The 24,593-nt window shown below is 44.1% G+C and overlaps 1 protein-coding gene across 6 annotated transcripts in view; it reads left to right on the forward strand.

The window, feature by feature from the left end:
* OXR1 (oxidation resistance 1) overlaps positions 1–24,303 on the forward strand; it is a 488,405-nt gene extending 464,102 nt beyond the window's left edge. For 4 of the 6 annotated variants that reach the window (XM_030553697.1, XM_030553698.1, XM_030553701.1 and 1 more), the window contains 5 exons: positions 6,085–6,207; positions 6,389–6,541; positions 22,324–22,419; positions 22,968–23,041; positions 24,067–24,303. In XM_030553697.1, the coding sequence (XP_030409557.1) occupies positions 6,085–6,207; positions 6,389–6,541; positions 22,324–22,419; positions 22,968–23,041; positions 24,067–24,202 (582 nt within the window). In that variant the 3' untranslated portion in view covers positions 24,203–24,303. Of the gene's footprint in view, positions 1–3,383; positions 3,465–6,084; positions 6,208–6,388; positions 6,542–22,323; positions 22,420–22,967; positions 23,042–24,066 lie in introns of all 6 variants that reach the window. The other 2 variants (XM_030553695.1, XM_030553699.1) reach the window with 1 other exon arrangement.
* The last annotated feature ends 290 nt before the right edge of the window (positions 24,304–24,593 follow it).

Here is a 24,593-nt window from a genome sequence, read left to right on the forward strand (position 1 = left end):
ACGGAACCTTAAATTAGAGTGAATAACTGTAGACTCGGCACACCACTTCAGAAAGAATGGTCTAAACTATTTCTCTTGGGGCTGGTGGGCAGGGAAGCTGGAATTAGCTATATTGGCAGAATTGCCCTTTTGCCAGCATGAAGTGCAGCCATGCTATGAGCACTTAGCCAGTAAAGCAAAGCTTTCTGAGGGTAGCCTGGCCTAACTGAACATTCTGACATTTTATAAATATCAGTTTGAAAAATATAAATTGAACACCTTGCTATTTGCCTTACATTGTGCTCCTTCCATCTGTTTGTTGTATCCGCCTGTTCTCTGAAGTCTTCTGCTTGAACTCTTCAGGGCGGGAACCAAATCTTAGTTATATTCATACAGTGCTTATTAGCACAATGGGGCTTAAGGCCTTTAGATGCTGTCACAATACAAGTAATGAATAACCAGCTTTACTGGCCTAGAATTCAATAACATCCTTTCTTAGTTTCAAATTCAAACTTAGGGCCTTTTTTCATCTCCACTACTAGGCCTCTAAAAAAGCAAGGGTTGCAAAAATCCTATTTATGCACACTTCTTTAATGTGGGGTGTTATGTTTGTTAGGCACAGCCCCAAATGCATGAATTAACACTGTGCCATGGCTGTGTACTTTTTGCATATTTTCTTCTTTTGAACTAGTGATGATGGAAACTAGCATTCTTTCTATCCAGTTCAGTAAGGTTTTTTTTTCTTTTCACCCCCTCCCCCCCAAAAAAAAAAAAAAAAGTCTGGATCCTTCTGTAGCCTGCCCTCAAGAGGAATTGGGGACATTAGTACTGTGTGCTTTGGTGCTTAGCTTTGGAACTAGGTTTATAACAGCATTTGCAATCTCTCTCCCCTTCTTTTTAAAGGAGGAGGGGCAGTCTCACCCATATTGTTTCTGAATTAATTTCTCAAAGTTATGATCTTATTTGGGCTCTCTCTTTTTTGGTTTTGCTTCTCCATGCTTACACAGTATCAAACCCCCTTTAACTGGATAACTGTTGTGATTTTAAGTATCGGTGGGTAGCCGTGTTAGTCTGGATCTGTAAAAGCAGCAAAGAATCCTGTGGCACCTTATAGACTAACAGACAGTTTGGAGCATGAGCTTTCGTGGGTGAATACATCTGATGAATACATCTGACATGCATGCATCTGAGGAAGTGGGTATTCACCTACGAAAGCTCATGCTCCAAAACGTCTGTTAGTCTATAAGGTGCCATAGGATTCTTTGCTGCTTTTGTTGTGATTTTGAGGTTAGGATGTGAGAAGGAGGTTTCATGCACTCTCCAGAAAAAAGGAAATGCTAAAAGGAGAGGGATTAAAGGTTGAAATCTAAGCTGTGGAGACACTAACAATAAATGAAGTGAGGAAGAGGAGATATAAATGTGGGAATGTAAAAGGCTCAAAGAAGGGGAGAGAGGATAGAATTTCAGCAAGAGAATTGGATTGATAGCTGGAAGAAGAAGTCAGTACAATCTCAATTTACTCCTCCTACCCTAATCTTGGAATCTCCCACCCTCCAAGTTGCAATGAGCTAAAGATTTAAATTTAAATCCTTACTGTCAAAGATTCTGGCCCCTTAGCCCTATATGATTCTTCTAAAATATGTACACAGTTGTATTTGCTTGAACAAGCAATTGGCTGCTGATACTACTTTGTCATCAAAACCCTTACAGCCTTTCCCCTAACCTCTTGCCTCAGACAAGAGCATAGGGCACCCATGCTTGGAGAGAAATCTTTAACACTCAGGACACTTTGGAAAATACATTTTGTGTTGGGGTGTTTGTATTCACTGCCCTCTTAGCAGTAATACAAATAAAATAACAAAACAAGAGTAAGTAGGGTTAACCAGTTAAGATAACATGATGTATCCTGTGCAATCATTTCTCTGTGGTTGAGGCATCCTTGTAGTATTGTTTCTGTTACTACAAATTGATTTGCATTTATACTGGACTCCTTTCAATGCACAATAATATGTTTCTTTACGTTCTGTTTGCTTTTGCGAACAAATAACTATAGTACCTCTAGGTCTCTTCAGGCAAAGGTACCATTGCACTAGACCTTCAGTAAGTCTTGTGTTTGAAATATTTTATAAAATTTAGACCTCTGGCTTGCAAAGAGATAATATGTTGTTATATTTGCACAAGGTATTTCTTAGCACGAATGTTCAAATATGGAGACCAACATTTTTCAGCTTGGGTGGTTTAAGCTAGGTACCTGAATAAACTGCCTGATTTGTTTTTTTCACAAGTTCTGAGTACCATTCAGTTCTATAGAAGTCACTGGGAATTATAGCTACTCAACACTTCTGAAAATCAGGCCATATATTAAGTACCTGACCTCTGGTACACAAGAGGGAAAATGTTGGTGATGGTTTCTGCCTTTTTACTTTTTTTTTTTTTTTTTTTTTAGTTTCTAGATTGTATGTTAAATATTTCTCAGAATAGCTTGATATAGGGAACTAAAGGAGAGGTGATCTGTCGGCATGTGAGCTACAAATGGAAGGTGATCTTTAATGCAAGTATAGTATAGTTGACATTTGGACCATGACAAAACCTTCACAGGAATGATGAAGTATAGTTTAAAGGGTAGATGAAGTTACATGCAGTAGGAAAAGAAGCAGTGCTGTATGCATGACAAGGAAGAAAGCAGTGAATCAAAAGAAAAAAATGAAAGTACTGAATGGAGTACAATAAATGCACAATGTCTGAGGAAAAGGCTTAAGAGGTAATATAACATCTTGGCATTCTTTAACTTAACAGCTACTTGCCTATCAATTAGAATTAAAAATTGATTGATAGTAATCTTTTCTAGCTCTACATCCCCAGGATTTTTGTGAAGGAATAATTAGTACTATTTAGGCTTCAGTTTTTCAGCTTTAAACCTCTCCTTAGGACAAGGTTGACTTAAACTATAGTTATTTGAATAGTAACTTATGCTTTACTGTTCTAAAAGACAAACTAAGTGCTTACCTGTAGTTGTGACATACCATAAGGGGCTTAAACCATTATCACATTGTGCAGTAAGTTTTCTTGTGCACATTTGTTTATTTTAGCAGCATAATTTTATGGACTGTCGTATCAGATTTCCTTTGTAGTCATATATTAGGACATTGAGATGTGCCAGATCTTTGGTGCCATTTGTGTATGAAATTCTATCTTCATTGTATTTACTCATCATAAGTCAAAAACATCCTACATGAACATCAAGTCCTTGCAGATGCAAATGTCTGTAACATTTTATTTTTTTCTTTTGTTGTCATTGCAAATCCTTCCCCCCATTACACTTCTCCATTTTTCTTTCTTACCCTCCTCCTTTTTTTTCCCCCCAACTATCAGTGGAATTATTTTCTTCCTGTCTCCATATTCAGGTAGTGTCAGTGGCTGAGTATCACCGCAGGATCGATGCTCTAAATAGTGAAGAACTGCGCACGCTCTGCAGACGCCTCAAGGTGCCCTCTTCGTAGTTAAATCCCTTCTCCAGAGACTAAAACATCTTTCTCTGTAGTGGCCTTGATCAGGGCAAGTCCCATATTTGGTGGGTTTGTCTTGGCTACAACACTAGAAGAACCTGCAGAAAATTCCTTTCTCTTGGATATGTATTTATACACTGATAAAAGAGTGCTGTAGCTTTGTGACAAAACAATTATTCCAGAATTTAAAATCAGAGGAATTTTCTGTCATCTTTGAAACTTTGTTCTCATTACTACATGGTTTCCAGGGTGATGAGGACTTGTGTTTTAATTTCTGTTCTGATGTGGTGGTTTCAGTTGGGTAGAAGCTTTCCTAAAAAGAATGCAAAAGAGGCTATGTTTACAAAATTAAATAAGGACTTACTCAGCTGTATGTATATTTTGAAGTCTTAAATTCTTATATAAAAAGATCCTACAAGTATTTCAAACTTTTTTGCAAATATTAAGCCTCACAACTTCCATATAAGGTAGATATGTGTTTTGCCCTTTAGTGGAGCTGGAATTAGAATGCTCAATCCCTAAAACAGCAGATCAGAACTAATTCTGTAGATTTATCGGATATTAATCTTGAATTGACTCTTGCATTCTCTTTAGGTATTTCTCTATTTACTTTGGCATATGCACGCTTTGGAATTGATGTGTACATTATGCCGAGTTTACTAATGAAAGCATATCTAAGAACTTTTTTGAAAACATGAAATAAGCTTAATTTAATATGTGTTTCTATGTATTTAGCTAATGAAATGGTTGGAAGTTTGGATTTTCATTTTGTTTCTGAGTAGCTTTTGCAAAAGGCTATACAGAGAAAAATGCTTTCATGGGTTTACTGCCTCTGCTTAATTTGGTAGTCAAAGTTCTGTCTTATTGATCTGTTATGCTGTCAAAATATTAGTTGACAGTGATAATGTTATAATACTTTCTGTAGTATGTGTTTAAGAGCTTTAGATTCTGACAAGAAAGTTAACTTGTTTACAAGTGCCTTATGAGTGGTGGTAATTGTATAAAATCAACAACACAGACAGCATATGTTTTGCATGTGGTAGTGTAATAAAAATTAAAGAACCAAATAGAGTATAAACATTTTATGATGCTCTTGAACAGCAGTTATGTTTTGTAGAATCTGTACTCAAACGTGCCCTTGACAGTGTGAAATTTGGGACTGAAGAGACCAAATGGCATATGCTGCATAAGTAGTGCTTAATATTTGTAATTGGAAGATATTGAATATATATACTTGGCTGATGCTTTGTGAAATTATATGCTAACAGATGCTTTTAGTCTGAGATAAATTCTAAGTTATGGAAAGCTTGAGCCTTCTTTGGTGCTCTCCTCAAAATGACTAAATAAAACAAATTTTCTCAATTTTAAGGATTAATGTTAATATTGTAATCAAGTTACTATGATACAAATATTCCTTACCTTCATATTTTATAAGATTATTTTTAAACATATAAAAAGTATCCTGTGATAGGCAGTAAATTTGATTTTTCTTAGCTGTTTAATGGATTATTAGAATTTATTTAACTTCTGGATTTTTACTGGTTGAAAAAGTGTTTCACATAGAATCTGAAAAATTGGAAAGTTGTCTTTTTATGTCAAAACTGTTCACCATCTAAAAACTTAGCATTTGGAAATAGCTGCCACAAATTGGTATCTGAAACACTGCAGTTTTTTCCCTGTATTTAGAATAGGAGATGTATGTGCTAAACCATATTTTGGCAAATGTTGACTTCAAGTGTTTTCTGATGGATGCATAGGGGCCAATCAAAAATCCAATGAAGTCCGTAAGGTTCTTTCCCATGACTTCAGGGAGCTTTGTCTCTGGCTCTTAGGATAACAATGACCCCTAGCTGTTGTTTAGCACTTTTCATCAGTAGAGCTCAAACCACTTTACAAAAGAGGTCAATATCATTAGTCACACTTTACAGATGGGGAAAGTGAGGCACAGAAGGGCAGTGACTTGCCCAAGGTCACCAAGTAGGTCACTGGCAGAGCTGGGAATAGAACCCACGGCTCCTGAGTCCCAGTCAAATTCTTTAAGCAACTAATACTCACTTACAAAGCCTGCTTTCAAATATTCTAATTGTGTATTAGAAGCTTGAAAAGTTTCACATCATAACTGCTTTAAAATTTATTTTCTTTGGGTATTGATTAAAATCTCTAGCTTTTGAGCGATGAGCATAAAGCACTTGAAATAAACGTTCTGCATTTAAAATGTATATAACTCAAATACCTTTTTATTACTAGTAGAAAAACAGTACATTTTGCACAGTGGTTGAGATCATGTACTTTGGCTTTTAATTGTAGTCAATTCTAAAAGTCCATATTCAACGCCGAACATGAAGGTGTGTGAAGAACCTTCTCCTAAATATTAGAGTACATGTGCAAGCAATAATTTCACTGTAATATTTAATATTGATAGGTTTACCACAAGAATCCGGGATCTCCACGTCAAATGCCTAATGTAACAAACATAATTCAAAATTCCAATAATTAAGTACAATCCTAAATGCAGTGAAGATGATACTTCCTCTGTAAGAGAATTATGAATGCTTAGCATACCTTCTGGAGTGCTTATTTATTTCCTCCTGCCTTGCAGATAACAAGGGAAGACATAAATCCAAAGCAGGCCACAAATATCAAAACAGACCTGGAGCCTGAAGCATTTCGGCCAAATCTTAGTGATCCTAGTGAATTGTTGCAGTCAGACCAAATTGAAAAGGTATGATTGTCAAATAAAACTGTTGATAGAAATAATATTGTTTGTGTTCTGTAAGTATCATAAACATCATGTAACAGGTTAAGTATATCAAATAAATAACAGGGACCTTGTTCTGAAGAGCGTATTAAAAAAAAATGTCGTTACTAAATGCATAAGAGAATCTTTGTTGTTTTGTTAACAGCTCACAAAGCACCTTCCTCCGCGAACTATTGGGTATCCATGGACTCTTGTCTACGGCACTGCAAAGCATGGCATGAGCTTGAAGACATTGTATCGAACTATGCTGGGGCTAGACACTCCTGTACTAATGGTTATCAAGGATAGTGATGGGCAGGTATGGAAATAATGGCCAAAAAAAATCAGAACTGCTGTTTAAAACAGACAAATGAACAGCTGAAACATAAGTGTGTTTTAGTAATAAAATTGCCTGTGTGAAGTGTATCCGTCTTCATGGTTATGTATTGGTGTTACAATTGTGTCATTGTGCGGGCTATTTTTGATAATGGCATTTTTCTGGGAAATGTTTAGATGAAGCAAATCCAATGTCAAGCCACAGCTGTTGCAAATCCTCTAACATTTTATTACTGAATAACATTTTAGTTTCTCTTAAATAAAAAATGAGAACCAGACAGCTCAGATCCTCAGATGATTGATAAGGCACAGAATTTGTGTCCCACCCAAAAATGAGGAAGATGAATAGTCGTTGCTATCTAAGAGTAGATAGCCAACTTGCTTGACATAGGTTACCTATCTCTGTAGAGTTCCTTAGTGACAGATATGCACATCTTAGCAACCGTTATCTTGAGGTTACAGTGTTGATTAGGCCATTTGCACATTTGATGTAAAAAGACATTTATAGTAGTTTCAGTGGTGAATAATCAATTCTTCGAGTGACAGTCTGTATGGATTCCACTTCTGGTGCACATGCAACCAGTACATACAGATTAAATTCTTTTGGCCAGGGGTGTTTGTTGGGGCCACCCCAACCCGTGATACTCTTGCAACCCCATCCCTCCACCCGAAGCCATAAGTGGTGGAACAGGCCCAGCTGTTCCTCAGTTCCTTCTTGTCTGCTGTGGAACCAAATAGAATCCCAGCAGTGTCTGCTTACTTGGCTCACTGCACAATTAGTTGTTAGGCTATCTTATTGTTCATTAGGTTGAGGAGTTAGTTTATAGTTTGCCTGTTGGCAAAAGATATATATTGTGGGGGGGGAGGAGAGAGACGGGAGGGGGAGATAGCTATAGATAGAGATTAGATATAGATATAATATCTACCTCATGTATCTATCTAGGTTAGGTTATGTATTAACCCTGGAATTGGCTGACACTAAATCTTGGGATTTAAAACTTATCTCTCTTGCAAATTGCCATGCCTCTTGGGATGGGACACTCTACGAACCTTTTCTGCCTACTTTAAGAGATGGTAACTACGGTTCTTCAAGATGTGCTGTTAGCACAGATTCCATGACCCCACATCTACAGAGTGCTCTAGCCTCTGGATTTTGCATTGATGAAGTAACTGAGGGATGGTTGAGGGTGTGAAAACATCGGGGCCGTGCCTGTGCCCTTGATATACACTGCTGGCCAAAAGAATCTGATCTCACACACCAGAAGTGGAATCCATGTGGGCAACGTACTTTAAAGAAACAGTTACTGTGTGGTAAGTAACTGTTCTTTTTGTAGTATTTGCTGTACTACATCTAGAACAGGAGTAGGCAATCTATGGCACGGGTGCCGAAGGTGGCACGCAAGGTGATTTTCAGTGACACTTACACTGCCCGGGTCCTGGCCACCGGTCCGGGGGGCTCTGCATTTTAATTTAGTTTTAAATGAAGCTTCTTAAACATTTTTTAAACCTTATTTACTTTACATACAGCAATAGTTTGGTTATATATTATAGACTTATAGAAAGAGACCTTCTAAAAATATTTAAATGTATTACTGGCATGTGTCATAAACAGATAGTTAAGGGTTAATGTCTCTTTTACCTGTAAAGGGTTAACAAACAGGGAACCAAACACATGACCAGGGTGCCAATCAGGAGACAAGATACTTTCAAATCTCAGTGGAGGGAAGCCTTTGTTTGTGTTTTTTGGGTTTTGTTTGTTCTATCTGGGCTCTGAGAATGACCACACGTACCTACAGGCTCTCTAATCTTCTATTCCAATTTTGTGAGTACAAAGGTAGAAAGGCGGTATAGTCTTTTTATTTGTTTTCCTTTATTTGCAAATCTGTAGTTTGCTGGAAGTATTTTAAATTGTATTTTGCTGGGAGGGGAGGCTTCTTTCTAGTTTTTATAAGCTGACAGACCCTGTAACTTTTTACCATCTAAATTGCAGAGATAAACTTTTATCTTTTTTCTTTCTTTTTATTAAAAGCTTTGCTTTTAAGACCTGTCTGATTTTTTTTTCTAGTTAAGGCTCAAAGGAACTGAGTCTGTGTACACCAGGGAATTGGTGGGGAGAAGGGAAAAGTGAATTTCCTCTTTGTTTTAGATTCACGGAGTTTGAATCTGGATTGCCTCTGGGTGAAGGGAAAAGAGGAGTGGGGAAGGTATCATTCCTCTCTGTGTGGTGATTCAAGGAGTTTGAATCACGGTGATCTACTAGTGTACCCAATGCGGAAAGGAGCTGGGAGGAAGAAAGGAGGGGGAAGGGAAATGGTTTATTCCCTTTTGTTATGAGACTCCAGGAATTCGGGTCTTGGGGTCCCAGGGAAGGTTTAGGGGAGACCAGAGTTTATCAGGCACTCTACTCTAAGTCCTGATTGGTGGCAGCACTACAGGATCTAAGCTGGTAATTAGGCTTAGGGGAATTCATGCTAGTACCCATATTTTGGACGCTAAGGTTCAGAATTGGGAATTATATTATGACAGCATGCAAAACCTTAAATTAGAGTGAATAAATGATGAGTCGGCACACCACTTCTGAAGGGTTGCCGACCCCTGTTCTAGAAGCTATGGTGTGCTTTCAAAACAGCATAGGTTTGGTTGATGGAGAGAGACATTTAAAAACTTAAATCCGGCTCGTGCAAACTGCAGCAAGTTCTTTCCCTACTGGTATGGGGTGCTAGCTTTTCTCTGTTCACAAATTATATTGAGATGTTCTGAAACAGAAACATAAAATCATACCGTTAGTTGATACAGCAGAACCTCAGACTTACGAACACCTCAGGAATGGAGCTTGTTTGTAACTCTGTAATGTTCATAACTCTGAACAAAACATTGACTGTTCTTTTAAAAGTTTACAACTGAACATTGACTTAATACAGCCTTGAAACTTTACTATGCAGAAGAAAATGCTGCTTTCCCTTTTTAATAGTTTAAGTTTAACACAGAACTATATTTTGGGTTTTTGGTTGGTTGGTTGGTTTTTTTTGGTCTCTGCTGCTGCCTGATTGTGTACTTCCAGTTCCAAATGAAGTGTGTGGTTGACTGGTCAGTTCATGACTCTGAGGTTCTACTGTAGTGTATTCACAAAAATGCCCAGCAAGGTAGTGTAAAGGCCCAGCAAAGATAACCTTATAGTTTGCACAAAGCAGCATTTTCTGTGCTGGAGGATTAACTGGAAGCAAGGAATGTGCAATGAAATGCACATCTTGTACTATACAAAAGATCTTATATGTTGCTTTGGAACTGGATGTAGTGCCAGCTCTGAGGGTATTTGTATATTTCTTAGCTACCAGAGTTGTGTTTTTTAAGGAATAGCCGAAGCACTAGAGAAGTTGTGCTTCAAAGACTGAGTCTGGCTGTAAATCAAGAAATAATTTTAAGTGTACTATGACTTCTTGCTAATATGTGTGGTAGGTGAAAATATATCTAAGATTAATGTTTAAACATGAGTCTTGTTACTTCTGTGAAAATACAATTTATAAAACTAAAAGTTATTAGTTTCTAATTATCAGGGTGAAAGTTCTGATTCATATCTCCCAGACTCCATGTGTGTGTTTACCTTAATATAGGTATTTTATTTAAGTTCATTTGAGGAATACTGCAGGTAGCTTTCCTAAACTGTGAAATGTTCCAGGACAAAGAAAATAACTTTTTAGTCCAAGTCTCTCATAATCACAAAATGCATGTCTGATTTCCTTCTCCTGCAGAGGGCTTACTTTAATTCTTGTCACTGTCAAAATGTTTACAGGAGAACTACAATGCAGTCTAGAAATATGTCTTAAAAATAGCGCTTTGCATTTTGCATGATACAGATATATAAAACAAAACAAACTTACAAAAAAAAAAGATATGTGATGTTCCAAAATCTCCTCCGATACAACATAAGAGAAGGGGGAGCATATGATTGTAATGTTGTACTATACAAACTATACTATATGTTGTAATGTTGTACTTATTAAAAGCTAAATTGTAGCGTTTAGCCACTAGCCTGCTTTAGGGGTAGTGGAGAGCAATATTACACCAGAAATTTTTTGTGGTGTAATATGGGCAACAAAAAATGGGCAACAGTGCAGATTGCATCTGGTATAGCCTGATCTTCTTGCTTGAGGTTGGCCTGAATTATAGAGCCATAGTTCACCTCCTCCCTATTCTTCCCTTCCCCATGGAGAGATGTGCACCAGGAGAATAATCCCTGCACTCCTCTGAACACAGACTGCAACTTCAGTGGCTTTTGTGTGAAGCACTAGATGTTTTTTTTTATTGCTCGCATGCTCCCCCTAAGTGCCTTCCCCTTTTCCCCCACTATTTGTAAGGTGCAGTTACAACCTGATCCTGCTTGGTGTTTTGTGAGCATGTTTCCTCCTACAATGTTTGGTGAAATAGTGCACAGGCATACTGGTGCAAAGGGATGCCACAGATATTGAAATAATCGAATTCCAAACCGTACAGAATTGGGCACAGAGCTACCCCGTGTCTGGAGGCACAGCAAAATATAATTAACTTGGTCCCTGAATAATAGTTGAGAAATCAAAAGAAATGAAGCAGAGTACCTGACCTGGACAACAAGGCTTATTGTTGTACCGGCTTTGTATGTTCTGACTGGGGTCCATGCTATTTAACATACAGTATCAAAAAAAGATGGACAGGAGCACTGATGTAGAGTAAGTTTTGTGAATGTTTATGTTCTTCTTCGAGTGATTGCTCATATCCATTCCAGTTAGGTGTACGCGCCGCGCGTGCACATTCGTCGGAAAACTTTTACCCTAGCAACTCAGTGGGCCGGCAGGTCGCCCCCTAGAGTGGCGCCACCATGGCGCTTGATATATACTCCTGCCGGCCCACCCGCTCCTCAGTTCCTTCTTACCGCCCGTGTCGGTCGTTGGAACAGTGGAGCGCGGCTTAGCTGACCTCCACTTCCCTAGCTACTCGTTTTTCTCGTATATAATTATGCAGTTATAACACTTTTATTTATATATTTGTATGGTTATACATGTTTTCTTTGCTAACATGGTTAGTTTAGTTAGCGGGGTTCAGGAAGTAGCCCCTTCCATGAGCCCAGTGCCGGAGCCATGCATGGCTCACCGGGTTAAAAGGGGCCCGGCCTGCCAGAAGCCGCGGCCGAAGAGAGATCTACATGACTCCTGTTTGAAGTGCCTCAGGGAATCACACTTGACAGATAAGTGCCCCATTTGCAAGGCTTTTAAGCCGAGAACAAAAAGGTGCGGGACTTCCACTTACCCCTCCACCTTGGGCGCCGAGCGATGTTCACGCGGCGGGCAGAAGCGCCTCCTCGGCACCGGACCCCGCCGGTACTACCAAGGCCTTTCGGCACCGACCGTCGCCGGCACCGATGTCGACTCGGCACCGCTCCCTTCTTCCGAGGTCGAGAGAGTCTACGATTCCTGCTGGTGCCTGGCGGCTCCCCGGCACACGCCGTGGTTGAGCCCCCTGCTCCCGCTGCTTCCGTGCCACCTGCATCGCAGCCAGAGAGCTCGCCTAAGTTGCGTTACCCGGCACCGACACCTGCAGAGGCACCGATGACTTCGGCTCCGTCGATTCCAGTCCCCCAGGACCATGGAATCCGGTGCCTGGCAGCTCCCCGGCTCGCGCCGTGGTAGAGCTTACTGCTCCTGCTGCTTCTGTGCCAACTGCACCACAGCTAGACAGCTCGTCTAAGATGGCTCGCCCGGCACCGACGACGTCGGCACCGTCGATCCCGGTCCCACGAGGGCCGTAGAATCCGGTGCCTGACGGCTCCCCGGCACGCGCCGTGGTTGAGCGTATTGCTCCTGCTGCTTCCGTGCCAGCGGCACCGCAGCCAGAGAGCTCGTCTAAGTCGGATCGCCCGGCGCCGACACCTGCTACGGCACCGATGACGTCGTCACCGTCGATCCCGGTCCCACAAGGGCCGTAGAATCCGGTGCCTGACGGCTCCCCGGCACGCGCCGTGGTTGAGCGTATTGCTCCTGCTGCTTCCGTGCCAGCGGCACCGCAGCCAGAGGGCTCGTCTAAGTCGGATCGCCCGGCACCGGCACCTGCTGCGGCACCGATGACGTCGGCACCGTCGATCCCGGTCCCACAAGGGCCGTAGAATCCGGTGCCTGACGGCTCCCCGGCACGCGCCGTGGTTGAGCTACTGCTCCTGCTGCTTCCGTGCCAACGGCACCGCAGCCAGAGAGCTCGTCTACGTCGGATCGTCCGGCACCGACACCTGCTGCGGCACCGATGACGTCGGCACCGTCGATCCCCGGTCCCGCAAGGGCCGTAGAATCCGGTGCCTGACGGCTCCCCGGCACGCGCCGTGGTCGAGCTAAGGCTCCGGCTGCTTCCGTGCCAACGGCACCGCAGCCAGAGGGCTAGTCTAAGTCGGATCGCCCGGCACCGACACCTGCTGCGGCACCGATGACGTCGGCACCGTCGATCCCGGTCCCGCAAGGGCCGTAGAATCCGGTGCCTGACGGCTCCCCGGCACGCGCCGTGGTTGAGCTCCTGCTCCGGCTGCTTCCATGCCAACGGCACCGCAGCCAGAGGGCTAGTCTAAGTCGGATTGCCCGGCACCGAAGCCTCTGAGGCACCGACAACATCGGCACCGTCGATTCCAGTCCCACAAGGGCTATCGAATCCGGTGTCCGACGGCTCCCCGGCACGCGCCGTGGTTGAGCGTATTACTCCCGCTGCTTCAGTGCTGACGGCACCGCAGCTAGACAGCTTATCTAACTCGGTTCGCCCGGCACCGGCACCTACCGAAGCTCTGATGACCTCGGTACCGTGGATCCCGGTCCCACGAGGGCCGTCGAATCCGGTGCCTGTTAGCTCTCCAGTACACACTGTGGTTGAGCCTGCTGTTCCCTTCACGCCGGAGATGTTACCAACGGCGAGGGCTCTCAGTGCCATGACAGAGTCAGTGCTGCCTGACCCGGGCACCGCCGGTACGGGTAATACAGTCTCTTCAGGGGACTGTCCCCTGTCAGTACAGCAGAGCGGCACCGTTCATGGTCACGGTCCCGCAGACACTCCAAGTCCTGTCGGCACGCCGGACACCACTGGCAGTCCCGGTGCTGTTTTCCTCGGTACTGGTCACACTCGCTGCACCGGTCGGTATCCCGTTCGCCGACCCGCTATCGGCACCGTTCCGACATCTGGCACCGGGGCAGGTACCTTGACTCCTGTAGCCTTTCTCCGAGCCTCGAGATCTCGGTCGACCTCCCGACACCGTGTGGGTCTGGATCTCGTTCCAGGTACCGATACGCCTCCCGATGCCGGTCCCCGGTGCCGAGTTGGGCAAGGTCCGAGTGAGTCAGAGGCTCTGCCCGTGCCTTCTCTTAGTACCCCCATGGCCGTCCGGACGCGCATCCGTGTCATCCCATATGCGCAGATTTTATGCTCAGGACCACGATCCTGATATGATGGCCAGCGGGCGCCAGCCCCGAAGCAGAAAGAGGCTTGGCGAATGCAAGGTGTACTCTGCAGGGGCCCTGCAGCTCTGGGTAGCAAAGCAACAAGCCTTGCTTAGCTGCGATACTTATAACACCTGGGTGAAGGAGTTTCTCCCTCAAAACTCCCACCTGGAGTTCGCTGCCGTCTTGGAGGACGGGGGAAAGAAGGTTCCCAGAGCGTCCCTCCAGGCCTCGTGGACGCAGCAGACTCTGCGGCCAGCACTCTGGCCTTGGGTGTCGCCATGAGGTGCATTTCATGGCTTCAGGTTTTAAACCTCCGGCCAGAGCTGCAGTATGCCATTCAGGATTTACCCTTTGTGGGTAAGGCATCTTCGCGGCAGAGACAGCCCCAGACTGCGAAGCCTGATGGACAATAGGGTCCTAATGCGTCTCAGCATGTATACGCCAGCGACCAAACGCAGGTCTTTATGGCCCCAGCCGCCATACTCTGTGCCTAGCCAGAGGCAGAACTCTGGAAAACGGCAAGGCCAAGGTGGTTGCAGACAAACGTCAAGCCCCCTAAAAAGCCGAAGTCAAGGTCCCTCGCAATTACCACTGGGACCAAAGACGGACCTTCCAAGGTTCGCCGGAGGGCGGTGTACCAGTCGCAGGACGGGATCCCGATCCCGCTTTCTCCTGGCATGGCCCCAGTTACTTTCAGATCGCTGGGTCCTGCGCACGATGGAGCATAGGTACCACCTTTAATTTGCTCCAGCCCTGTCCCCCTTCAGCGGACGAAAGGGGCAAGGGGTTTTACTCCCGTTATGCCCTAGTCCCCCACTCGAACACAGGTCTCAGACCTCCCTGGTCCTGCATGGACTCAACTGGTTTAGGATAAGGTTGAAGTTCTACATGGTATCCCTGGGAACCATTATTCCCTCCTTGCCTCCTGGGGGCTACTATGCCGCCCTGGATATGAAGGACGCGTACTTTCGCAGTGCCATCTTCCCTCCACACGGGAGATGCCTCCGCTTTATAGCCAGCGGTGAATACTCCCGGTTTACGGCCATAGTCGCCGCCTTCCGTCGCTGATGTCGGATATGCGTTTTTCCGTATCTGGACGATTCGCTTATCCGAGGAGACTCTGAGACACAAACCGCTCAGCCGTGGGCATCGTCACGGTCTTATTCACAGATCAAGGCCTGATGATTACTATAGAGCAATCCACTCTGGTTCCCACGCAGAGGTTGGGCTTCCTAGGGGCTATCCTGGTCTCCTACCTAGCCGGAGCCTGCTTATCACAACTGCGGTTTTAGGCGAGGGCAACAATCATCTGAGGTCTGAAGGCTTTCCCAACGACCTCAGCTCGCTCTTGTCTCAGTCTCCTGGGTCCATGGTTGCCCGCAAGTTTGTAACCAAACACGCCAAGCTCCGCCTCCGTCCTCTCCAAGTCCGGCCCACCTCGGCGTACCGCTTGGACAGGGAGCCAATGGTCATGGTAGTCACCGTTCCCTCGAACATCTTAGGCTCCCTAGAGTGGTGGCTAACTCCCTCCTTGGTGTGGACAGGGATGCGGTTTCATCCGCCCCAGCCCTCACTGCCCCTGACGGCGGACGCATCATCTCACTGCTCGAGTGCTCATGGTCGCCTCCGAGCTTAAGGCCTTTGGTCTTCTAAGAAGCTGGCATTCCTCGTTAATGCCCCAAAAATGAGAGTAGTCCGCCTGGCATGCCAGGGGTTCCAGCGGCAGCTGCGAGGTCGTTGTATCTCGGTGTTTACAGCCAACACAAGGGCCAGGTGCTTCATAAGTATTCAGGGGGGACATAGTCCTCCCCCCTTTTTTGTCAGGAGGCCATCCATTTCTGGGTCTTTTGCATGGCCCACTCGATGGAGCTGGCGACGTCCTTTCTCCCAGGCGTTCGGAACGTCTTAACTCTTTGACTCAGCAGGTTTTTCCTGTCTTACGAGTGATCACTCTGCCCCATATGAGGCGTCCCGCTTTCCGGAAGTGGAGATGTTTCCTCACACAGACCTGTTCGCTCACCGCGAGAGCAGGAAGTGCCAGGTGTTCTGCTCCTTCCAAGGTCTCTCCTCGGAATCGATCTTGGACGCATTCCTGATGCCGTGGAGAGGCCAACTGCATTATGCCTTCCCACTGTTCCCACTGGTTCATTAGGTCCTGCTCAAACTCCGCAGGGGCAGAGCGCGCATCATCATGATCACTCCAGAGTGGTCCAGGCAGCACTGGCATACCACGTTGCTCGGCCTGTCAGCCCAGACCTCATCACTCAGGGCAATGACAGACTTCGTCGCTCGGACCTGCAGCCTCTTCGCCTCACGGTAGCTCCTGCGTACCTGAGTCGGGGTGACAGGCAGCCTTCCACCTGGTCAACGTACCGGACCAGGTGGAAGCGTTTCCTCTACAGCTGCAGTACGCTCGATTTTGCTCCTGCTGAGGTCTCGATCCCCTCTATTTGGCCTGCCTCTGGCCTTCAGCGGCAGGACCTGGCGGTATCATCGCTGAGGATACTCTCGGCAGCCTTCTCTACCTTCCAGCAGGCTAAGATGGACGTTCAGTGTCCCACGCTCTATGGGTTCGAGGTCCCTCAAGGGCTTGGAGCGCTTGCACCCTCGGGTGCGCCGCCCAGCCCCGCCCTGGGACCTCAACCTAGTCTTGGCCAGACAGGTCTCTGAGAGCAGAGCTCTTACGGGGGTTCCGCCGTACACTAGGTTCCACAAAGACAAGGTGCAGTTATGACCGCACCCGGCTTTCCTCCCTAAGGTGTTTTGGCCTTTCATGTTACCCACAGCTCAACGCAATGGGCATAACCGTTGCACTCCTTGGACATCTGTGGAGTGCTCGCATTATATTGACAGAATCATTTCCTAAGGTGCCCCAGCTCTGCCCCGGTAGCGGGCCAAAGGGAGGGCTTGCTTGTTTTCCTCTCAGAGGATCTCATCTGGGGTGATGGCGGACATCCCCACTTGTTATGATTTGGCTCATATTTCCCTAAGCCACATCACTGTGCCTTCTACCAGGGCTCAGGCTTCATCTGCCGCCTTGCTGGCTCGTGTTTCTACCCACGAGATCTGTCGCGAAGCTCCATTGGTCCTCGGTCCATACCTTGCTTCGCAGTATGCCCTGGTTCAGCAGTCAAGAGAGGCTGTAGCCTCTGGCTCAGCAGTTTTATTCTGCCACATTTCACTCCGACCCCACCGCCTTTGTAAGGCTTGGGATTCACCTAACTGGAATGGATATGAGCAATCACTCGAAGAAGAAAAGACGGTTACTCACCTTTGTAACTGTTGTTCTTCGAGATGTGTTGCTCATATCCATTCCGCACCCGCCCTCCTTCCCCACTGTCGGAGTAGCCGGCAAGAAGGAACTGAGGAGCGGGTGGGCCGGCAGGAGTATATATCAAGCGCCATGGTGGCGCCACTCTAGGGGGCGACCTGCCGGCCCACTGAGTTGCTAGGGTAAAAGTTTTCCGACGAATGTGCACGCGCGGCGCGTACACCTAACTGGAATGGATATGAGCAACACATCTCGAAGAACAACAGTTACAAAGGTGAGTAACCGTCTTTTCTGCCAACTTCACTTCGTTCTTCTTGTGAGAAGTTACCCAGGTCTGTTTGTTAAGCCATTTGTAATCCCTATTTAGGGATCTGAAGGTACATTTCCTGTCTGTTAGTGATAGGAAATGACTGTACTACTTCTTAGTCCTGATGAACTTCGTAGTCTCTTCAATTTTGCTGCCTTCCAAAATTTTCCACTTTTTATTGTGTTTTAAAGAAGTGTCAAATTGAGCAGCTGAGTAAAGATCAGGTAAAAATAAAGCACCATATTGAACACCTCATGAATTCCTCTTTTGGCAGAAAATGTGCAAAATCCTCTTTGAGGTAGAGTTTGAGGTTAAATTATTTTTTTGTCCATTTATCTCAACATAGTAGAAAAATTCTGTATTAGAATAAAGCCCTGTCAATAGAAGTCTTAGAATCAGATGAGCCAAATCATCAGTATACAGGGGCTGTTTTCTTTCATCTGCTCAAACACTTCTGATATTGCGGTCAGACTGAATGGTAATAGACAGTCAATGAGGCCTGAGTGCAGGCCACCCCTTTTCCACCAGTATCTCTGAGGGGAAAATGAATGAGAATACTCCATTGACTAAACTTGTGGGAGAGAATATTATGTAAAGAAGGAATTAAGTTAATGAGCCTTTGGACAAAAATAACCAAAAAAGTATACTTTGGACAAAAATAAGCCAATAAAGTGTGTATATATAAAAGAGAGCCCTATTCCTGTCATAACTAAAAAAAAATTTTAGGCATATACGGTGCTACCCGTGAAATAGCTTGCTTACTTTCTGTGAATGACATATTACAGATTGCTGGCATCATCTGAGCTGATTCTGTTTGTATGAAACTGTTTGAATTTTGGAACAAGGAGGGGAATAGTTTTTCCAACTAATGCATTAAGTGGTAGTGGTTTTTTTTTTTTTAAAGACTTTAGAATCAACTTGATTAGCGAGTTTGATTATCGGCCAATACAGCTAAGGGCTTGTCTACATCACAAAGTTGCAGCGCTGGTGAGGGGGTTACAGCGCTGCAACTTAGGAGGTGTACACATCTGCAGGGCATCACCAGCGCTGCAACTCCCTGTTTGCAGCGCTGGCCGTACTCCCGTTTTGTCTCGGGTGTAGAGGATCCAGCACTGGTGATCCAGCGCTGGTAATCAAGTGTAGACACTTACCAGTGCTTTTCTTGACCTCCGTGGAATAAGCAGGGTATCCCAGCATACCTGAGGAAGCCTCTGGTAATCAAGCAGGTCTCCTTCCCCGGTTTGCTCTCGCGTTCCCCGAACCCCCGAGCAAGCAGGTCTCCTTCCCTGCGGTTTGCTCTCGCGTTCCCCGAACCCCCGTGCAAGCAGGTCTCCTTCCCTGCGGTTTGCAGGGGGGTTCGGGGAACGCGAGAGCAAACCGCGGCGAAGCTGGTCTCCTTCCCCGGTTTGCTCTCGCGTTCCCCGAACCCCCGTGCAAGCAGGTCTCCTTCCCTGCGGTTTGCAGGGGGGTTCGGGGAACGCGAGAGCAAACCGCGGCGAAGCTGGTCTCCTTCCCCGGTTTGCTCTCGCGTTCCCCGAACCCCCGTGCAAGCAGGTCTCCTTCCCTGTGGTTTGCTCTCGCGTTCCCCGAATCCCCGAGCAAGCAGGTCTCCTTCCCTGCGGTTTGCAGGGGGGTTCGGGGAACGCGAGAGCAAACCGCGGCGAAGCTGGTCTCCTTCCCCGGTTTGCTCTCGCGTTCCCCGAACCCCCGTGCAAGCAGGTCTCCTTCCCCGGTTTGCTCTCGCGTTCCCCGAACCCCCCTTGAAGCCGCCCAACAGCGCTGCAGTGTGGCCACATCTAACACCACTTGCAGCGCTGGTTGCTGTAAGTGTGGCCACTCTGCAGTGCTGGCCCTATACAGCTGTACTAATACAGCTGTAACAACCAGCGCTGCAAAATTGTAGATGTAGACATACCCTAAGATGGGTATCTGCCAGGTTTCTTCAGCAGACTGCCAATAATTTCGTGAACAAAATCTAACTCTTTGAATTGACTTGCACAAAATTAGTTTGTGTCCCCTTTAAGGAATAGAGGGAGGAAAAAATCAAAATTTTTAGAATCAGACTGGAAAAATTGGGTTATACTCTGTGAACCAATTGGGAGCATCTTCACTTTTTATGAATTTGAATTATCAGTTATCAAATCTCAATTGTCTTTCTCCCTTTACTTTTCTGACAAGTAACTCCTCCTGCTCTAAGACTACAGTAGAACCTCAAAGATATGAACACCAGAGTTAGGCTTATTGGACAACTGGACAGCATGTGGAACAGGAAATAATCAGGCAGCAGTGGAGACAAAAAAGCAGCAAATAAATATTGTACTGCCTCTGGGCTTTAGCCCTATGCCTCAGGGCATCAGTCACAGGTAGTTGGGGCTGCAGCTGAAAGTGAAGGGGAGGGGAGGAGGGATAACTCAGTGATTTGAGCATTGGCCTGCTAAACTCAGGGTTGTGAATTCAGTCCTTGATGGGGCCACTTAGGGATCTGGGGCAAAAATCAGTAGTTGATCCTGCTAGTGAAGGTAGGGGGCTAGACTCAGTGACCTTTAAGGGTCCCTTCCAGTTCTATGAGATATAGGCATATCTCCATACATCTATCTGGGTAAGTCTTTCAAAGTTGTTTATAAGGCAAAACTTGCTTTAAAAATATTACTGTAACCACAGTTTATAATCTATAAATCTTTGTTAAATTTATTTAACTTTAAAATAACTTTGAAATACATGTGACTGGCAGACATTTTCAATGGGAGTAAATGAGTGAATGTAATTGTCTTTTTTAAAATCTACTTGGAAGGATAGTATCATCTAGAAAGCTTTGAGAAATCACATTTAATATTCTTACAGTGAATAGCAAATATTTATCAAAGGAACAGTATTATAAATAGTCACTGCAGTTTTCCTTTTTAAATAAGGCTCCATACTATTTTTACGTAGCTGCTCCTCCAGTTGGGTTTCTTTCATTTCAGTTGTAAATCTAAACCACCTCAAAACAAGGTCTCTTTAGGAGATTCTCTGGGCAAGAAACACCAATGTTAAGACCTGGTAAAGTTCCTATTACAAGCTGTCCTGACCTGAAGAATATATGGTGGGTCTATTCTAAAGCTTTATTTTAATTAGAAAATTGTGTTCAGATCGTGCTTATATAATATCCCTTAAGGATTGAGTTCTCCAAGGGGATCAACAAGCATGTGGACTAGGGTGATCCAGTGGATATATTGCACTTAGATTTTCAGAAAGCCTTTGACAAGGTCCCTCACCAAAGGCTCTTAAGCAAAATAAGCTATCATGGGATAAGAGGGAAAGTCCTCTCATGGATCAGTAACTGGTTAAAAGATAGGAAACAAGAGGTAGAGATAAATAATAATTTTTCAGAATGGAGAGAGGTAAATTAATGGTGTCCCCCAGGTGTCTGTACTGGGACTCATACTATTTAACAAATTCATACATGATCTGGAAGTGAGGTGGCAACATTTGCAGATTATATAACAGGGTTCAAAACAGAACTAGATAAATTCATAGAGAAATGACTGTATTAGCCAAGATGGGCAGGGATGCAAAACTATGCTTTGAAGTGTCCTTAATCTCTTCCTCTGCTGAAATCACTGTTAGCCAGTCAGCTAACTCATTAACCAATCACTCAGTTAAATGTTTTGCTTTTTGGGAAACTAATACTTGTTTAATAGGGTTTGAGTATGCTGTCTACTAGCAATGACTGGTAATAACTAGCTGTGTGTGATGGTCTTAAACAGGCCTAATAACCATTTCAAACTCTTACAGTACCCAGGAAAAGGCCCAGAGCCTGGATGAAATTAGGCTCTGGCCTGGTCTACACTGGGGGGGGGGAAGCAATCTATGACACGCAACTTCAGCTACGAGAATAACATAGCTGAAGTCGACGTATCTTAGATGGACTTAAATTGACTCACTTCATGTCCTCACGGCGTGGGATCAACGGCTGCCACTTCCCCGTTGAGTCTGCTTCCGTCTCTCTCCTGGGTGGAGTTCCAGAGTCAACAGGGAGCATGTTCAAGGATCGATTTATCGCATCTAGACGAGATGTGATAGATCGATCCCCGATAGATCGATCACTACCTGCCGATCCGGTGGGTAGTGTAGACATCCCTCCGTTGCCAGGGTTGAGGCGATTGTACCATCCCCTTCAGATTGTACCGTCCCAGAATGAGGAGTTATGGAAAGAGCCACTTCTGTTCCAACAAGAAACTACCCTAATGGGAAGATGGCCTATAATAAGGGACCCATGAGGATGTATGTATTTGTAATTCAGTGTATATTAATGGTAGAGGAGAAAGTATGCAACAGGAAGCAGGGCCCAGAATCTTTTTGGACCTGGGAATTACCCCCCAAAACATTTGTATCTTGCTGTCTCTTCAACTGTTGTGCATATGATTTTAATTTTTAATTCTTGCACTTCTTATTCTAGGCTGATTAGTCAGCAAAGAATTGCTTGACAGTTGGTTCATGCCCCTCCTTTCCAAAATCCTCACAAAACAGCCTGCAATATCTCCGTTACAGGCGGTATCATTAGATCTTTTGAGGTTTCTGTGTTTATCCCAAAAGCAGATTTCAAATCTACCTACATCTAAAATGATAACAGTATGTCAGATACCCACGTAAAAGAAAAAGATTTCATTAGTAAAACTACAAAGGTTTTGTTGATGCAATGTAGATTGTGTAGCTTCAGCATTCTTCTTACACTTTCGTTCTCAACTTTTTCTTCTCTCCTATAGGTTTTTGGTGCACTAGCTTCTGAACCTTTTAAAGTGAGTGACTGCTTTTATGGCACTGGAGAGACCTTTCTGTTTACTTTCTCTCCAGATTTTGAGGTAAGGAGACACAACTCCTTTACATCCTATTTAACCATTCAGTATTACAGTATCAACAATATTGACTACAAGAAGCTATGTTTAAGGGGTGATAAAGACCCAGTTACACCTACCAAGAAAAAATATCTAGCGTTAAGGTAAGAGCAAAGGAATGAGAAGGGACATAGGAAGTGGGATGATACTTAAATTTAATGGTATAGTAAAGGCTGTGGCATTCCACATATGCTGCAGTTTGGCTAGGGGATATTTGGGGATACCAGTAAAGATGGAGTTGAAGTAATTGAGACAAAAATTAATGAAAAGATGGGTATGGATTTGGAAAGATTGATAGGCTAAACAAGTGTACGTAGGCATTATTTTAGAGGTGAATTTGTTCACTGGAACTGATCCATTTGCTCTTTAAATATCTGTATAATCAAGAGCTGTGGATTTTCTCACTGACGCTAGAATCATGGGAGACTTCTGGGTCAGGAGTAGTGTGATAACACTTGGAATTCACAAAATTCAATTTTTCAAATATTTAACTTGCTATTCTCTACTTTCATTAGGTCTTCAAATGGACAGGAGACAATATGTTTTTTATTAAAGGAGACATGGACTCTCTAGCTTTTGGTGGGGGAGGGTAAGTCACGATTCATACTGTTATTCTTTGTGAAGAATTAATTACAATGGTCTTTGTTTAATGTTGTGTACACACAGTAAAACTGGTATTAATTTTAATTTTAGAAATCTCAAGGCCCAAGAAGCTTTAATGCTAATTATAGATATATGTATGTATCTATCAATTGTCCGATTTAAGAAAACCATTTAACACTCGTTGTAAACTCCAGTTTGTACATTTATTAGACTGTTTTGCATTCCTTTGCATTGCTTCAGCAATGGAAGACACAGAAAGTTTTATCTCGGATAGGTCAAGATACCTTTACATGTCCTGACTGACAGCATACTTGCTTTGTCTGAAACTGATACAAGATGTTAACATTAAAAAAAAAAAAATAATGACTAGCAAGACAATTGAAATATATAGTAAATTGCCTAAAATTATAAAAAATGTTGTTTTTGGCAGAACAGAGAATTGAACCTAGGTTTGCAGAGTCCCAGGTTAGTGTCCTAACGCTAGTACTCTGACAAATATGTCCCAAGAAATACTTTGTCAGAAAAATCTGTTTCCAATAAACCTAGGACATGAATACTTGAAAGCCTTGAAATGGTATTCCATAATCTTTATTTTTTTCCCCCAATGGAGCACCCATATTTTCAACTTACTTCTATATATTTTTAAATCACTCTCTGCTCTTCTAGTGCAGACATTTTGTTCTAAATTACTAGAGTATTCTTCCATAAAAGAAGAGCAGCGGCCGGTGTGGCTGGCCCCAGGGATAGGGCCGCTCCAGCAGTGGCTGGTGCAGCTGCCTGCAGGGCTGCCTGAGCGGCTGGCTGGACAGCCGCTCCAGCTGTGGCTTAGCAGCCCTAGGATCAGCCACACTGGCCATTGCAGAAGTCAGAGGTCACAGGAAGTGACAGAATCCGTGACTTCTGTGACAAACACGGAGCCCTATTTATAATTCTAACAACTCTAACTGCATTTGTTAGGTTAACTTTGTTCTTCTTCGTGAATTATTTTTATGTAACTTCTCTATGTTCCAGGGGTGAATTTGCTCTTTGGCTTGATGGGGATCTCTACCACGGAAGAAGTCACTCTTGTAAAACATTTGGGAATCACACACTTTCTAAGAGGGAAGACTTCATTATCCAAGACATTGAAATCTGGGCTTTTGAATAAGTGTATATGTGTCTCTGCAGGCTATTGTCCCAAACCTGACATGAATCAGTGCAGCTCTAAAAGCCCTAGAAGCAATAGAATACAGTATTTTTATACTATAGTTTTAAAGTTATCTTCATGGTGATCCAGATACAATTTTGAAATAGTATATTTAAAGTTGTCATACTTTATTGTATGCTTAAGATATTTCTATAAGTCTAGGCCACATGGGCTGAAACTGAATGTCAGTTAAGTTAATCTTGCTGTTGTGGGGCCAGCCTCCCAAATTATCTGTCCTTTAGTCTACCCCTTTGTCTCTTCAGTTCCCTGAAACATCTGTCTAGATCCCTTCAGGACTGCTTTGTTATATCTCAGTTAAGATTATTTTTCTATTAAAACTGTATCTCTGAAT

This window comes from Gopherus evgoodei, chromosome 2 (assembly GCF_007399415.2).
Source record: "Gopherus evgoodei ecotype Sinaloan lineage chromosome 2, rGopEvg1_v1.p, whole genome shotgun sequence".
In the NCBI taxonomy this organism is placed as follows: domain Eukaryota; kingdom Metazoa; phylum Chordata; order Testudines; family Testudinidae; genus Gopherus; species Gopherus evgoodei.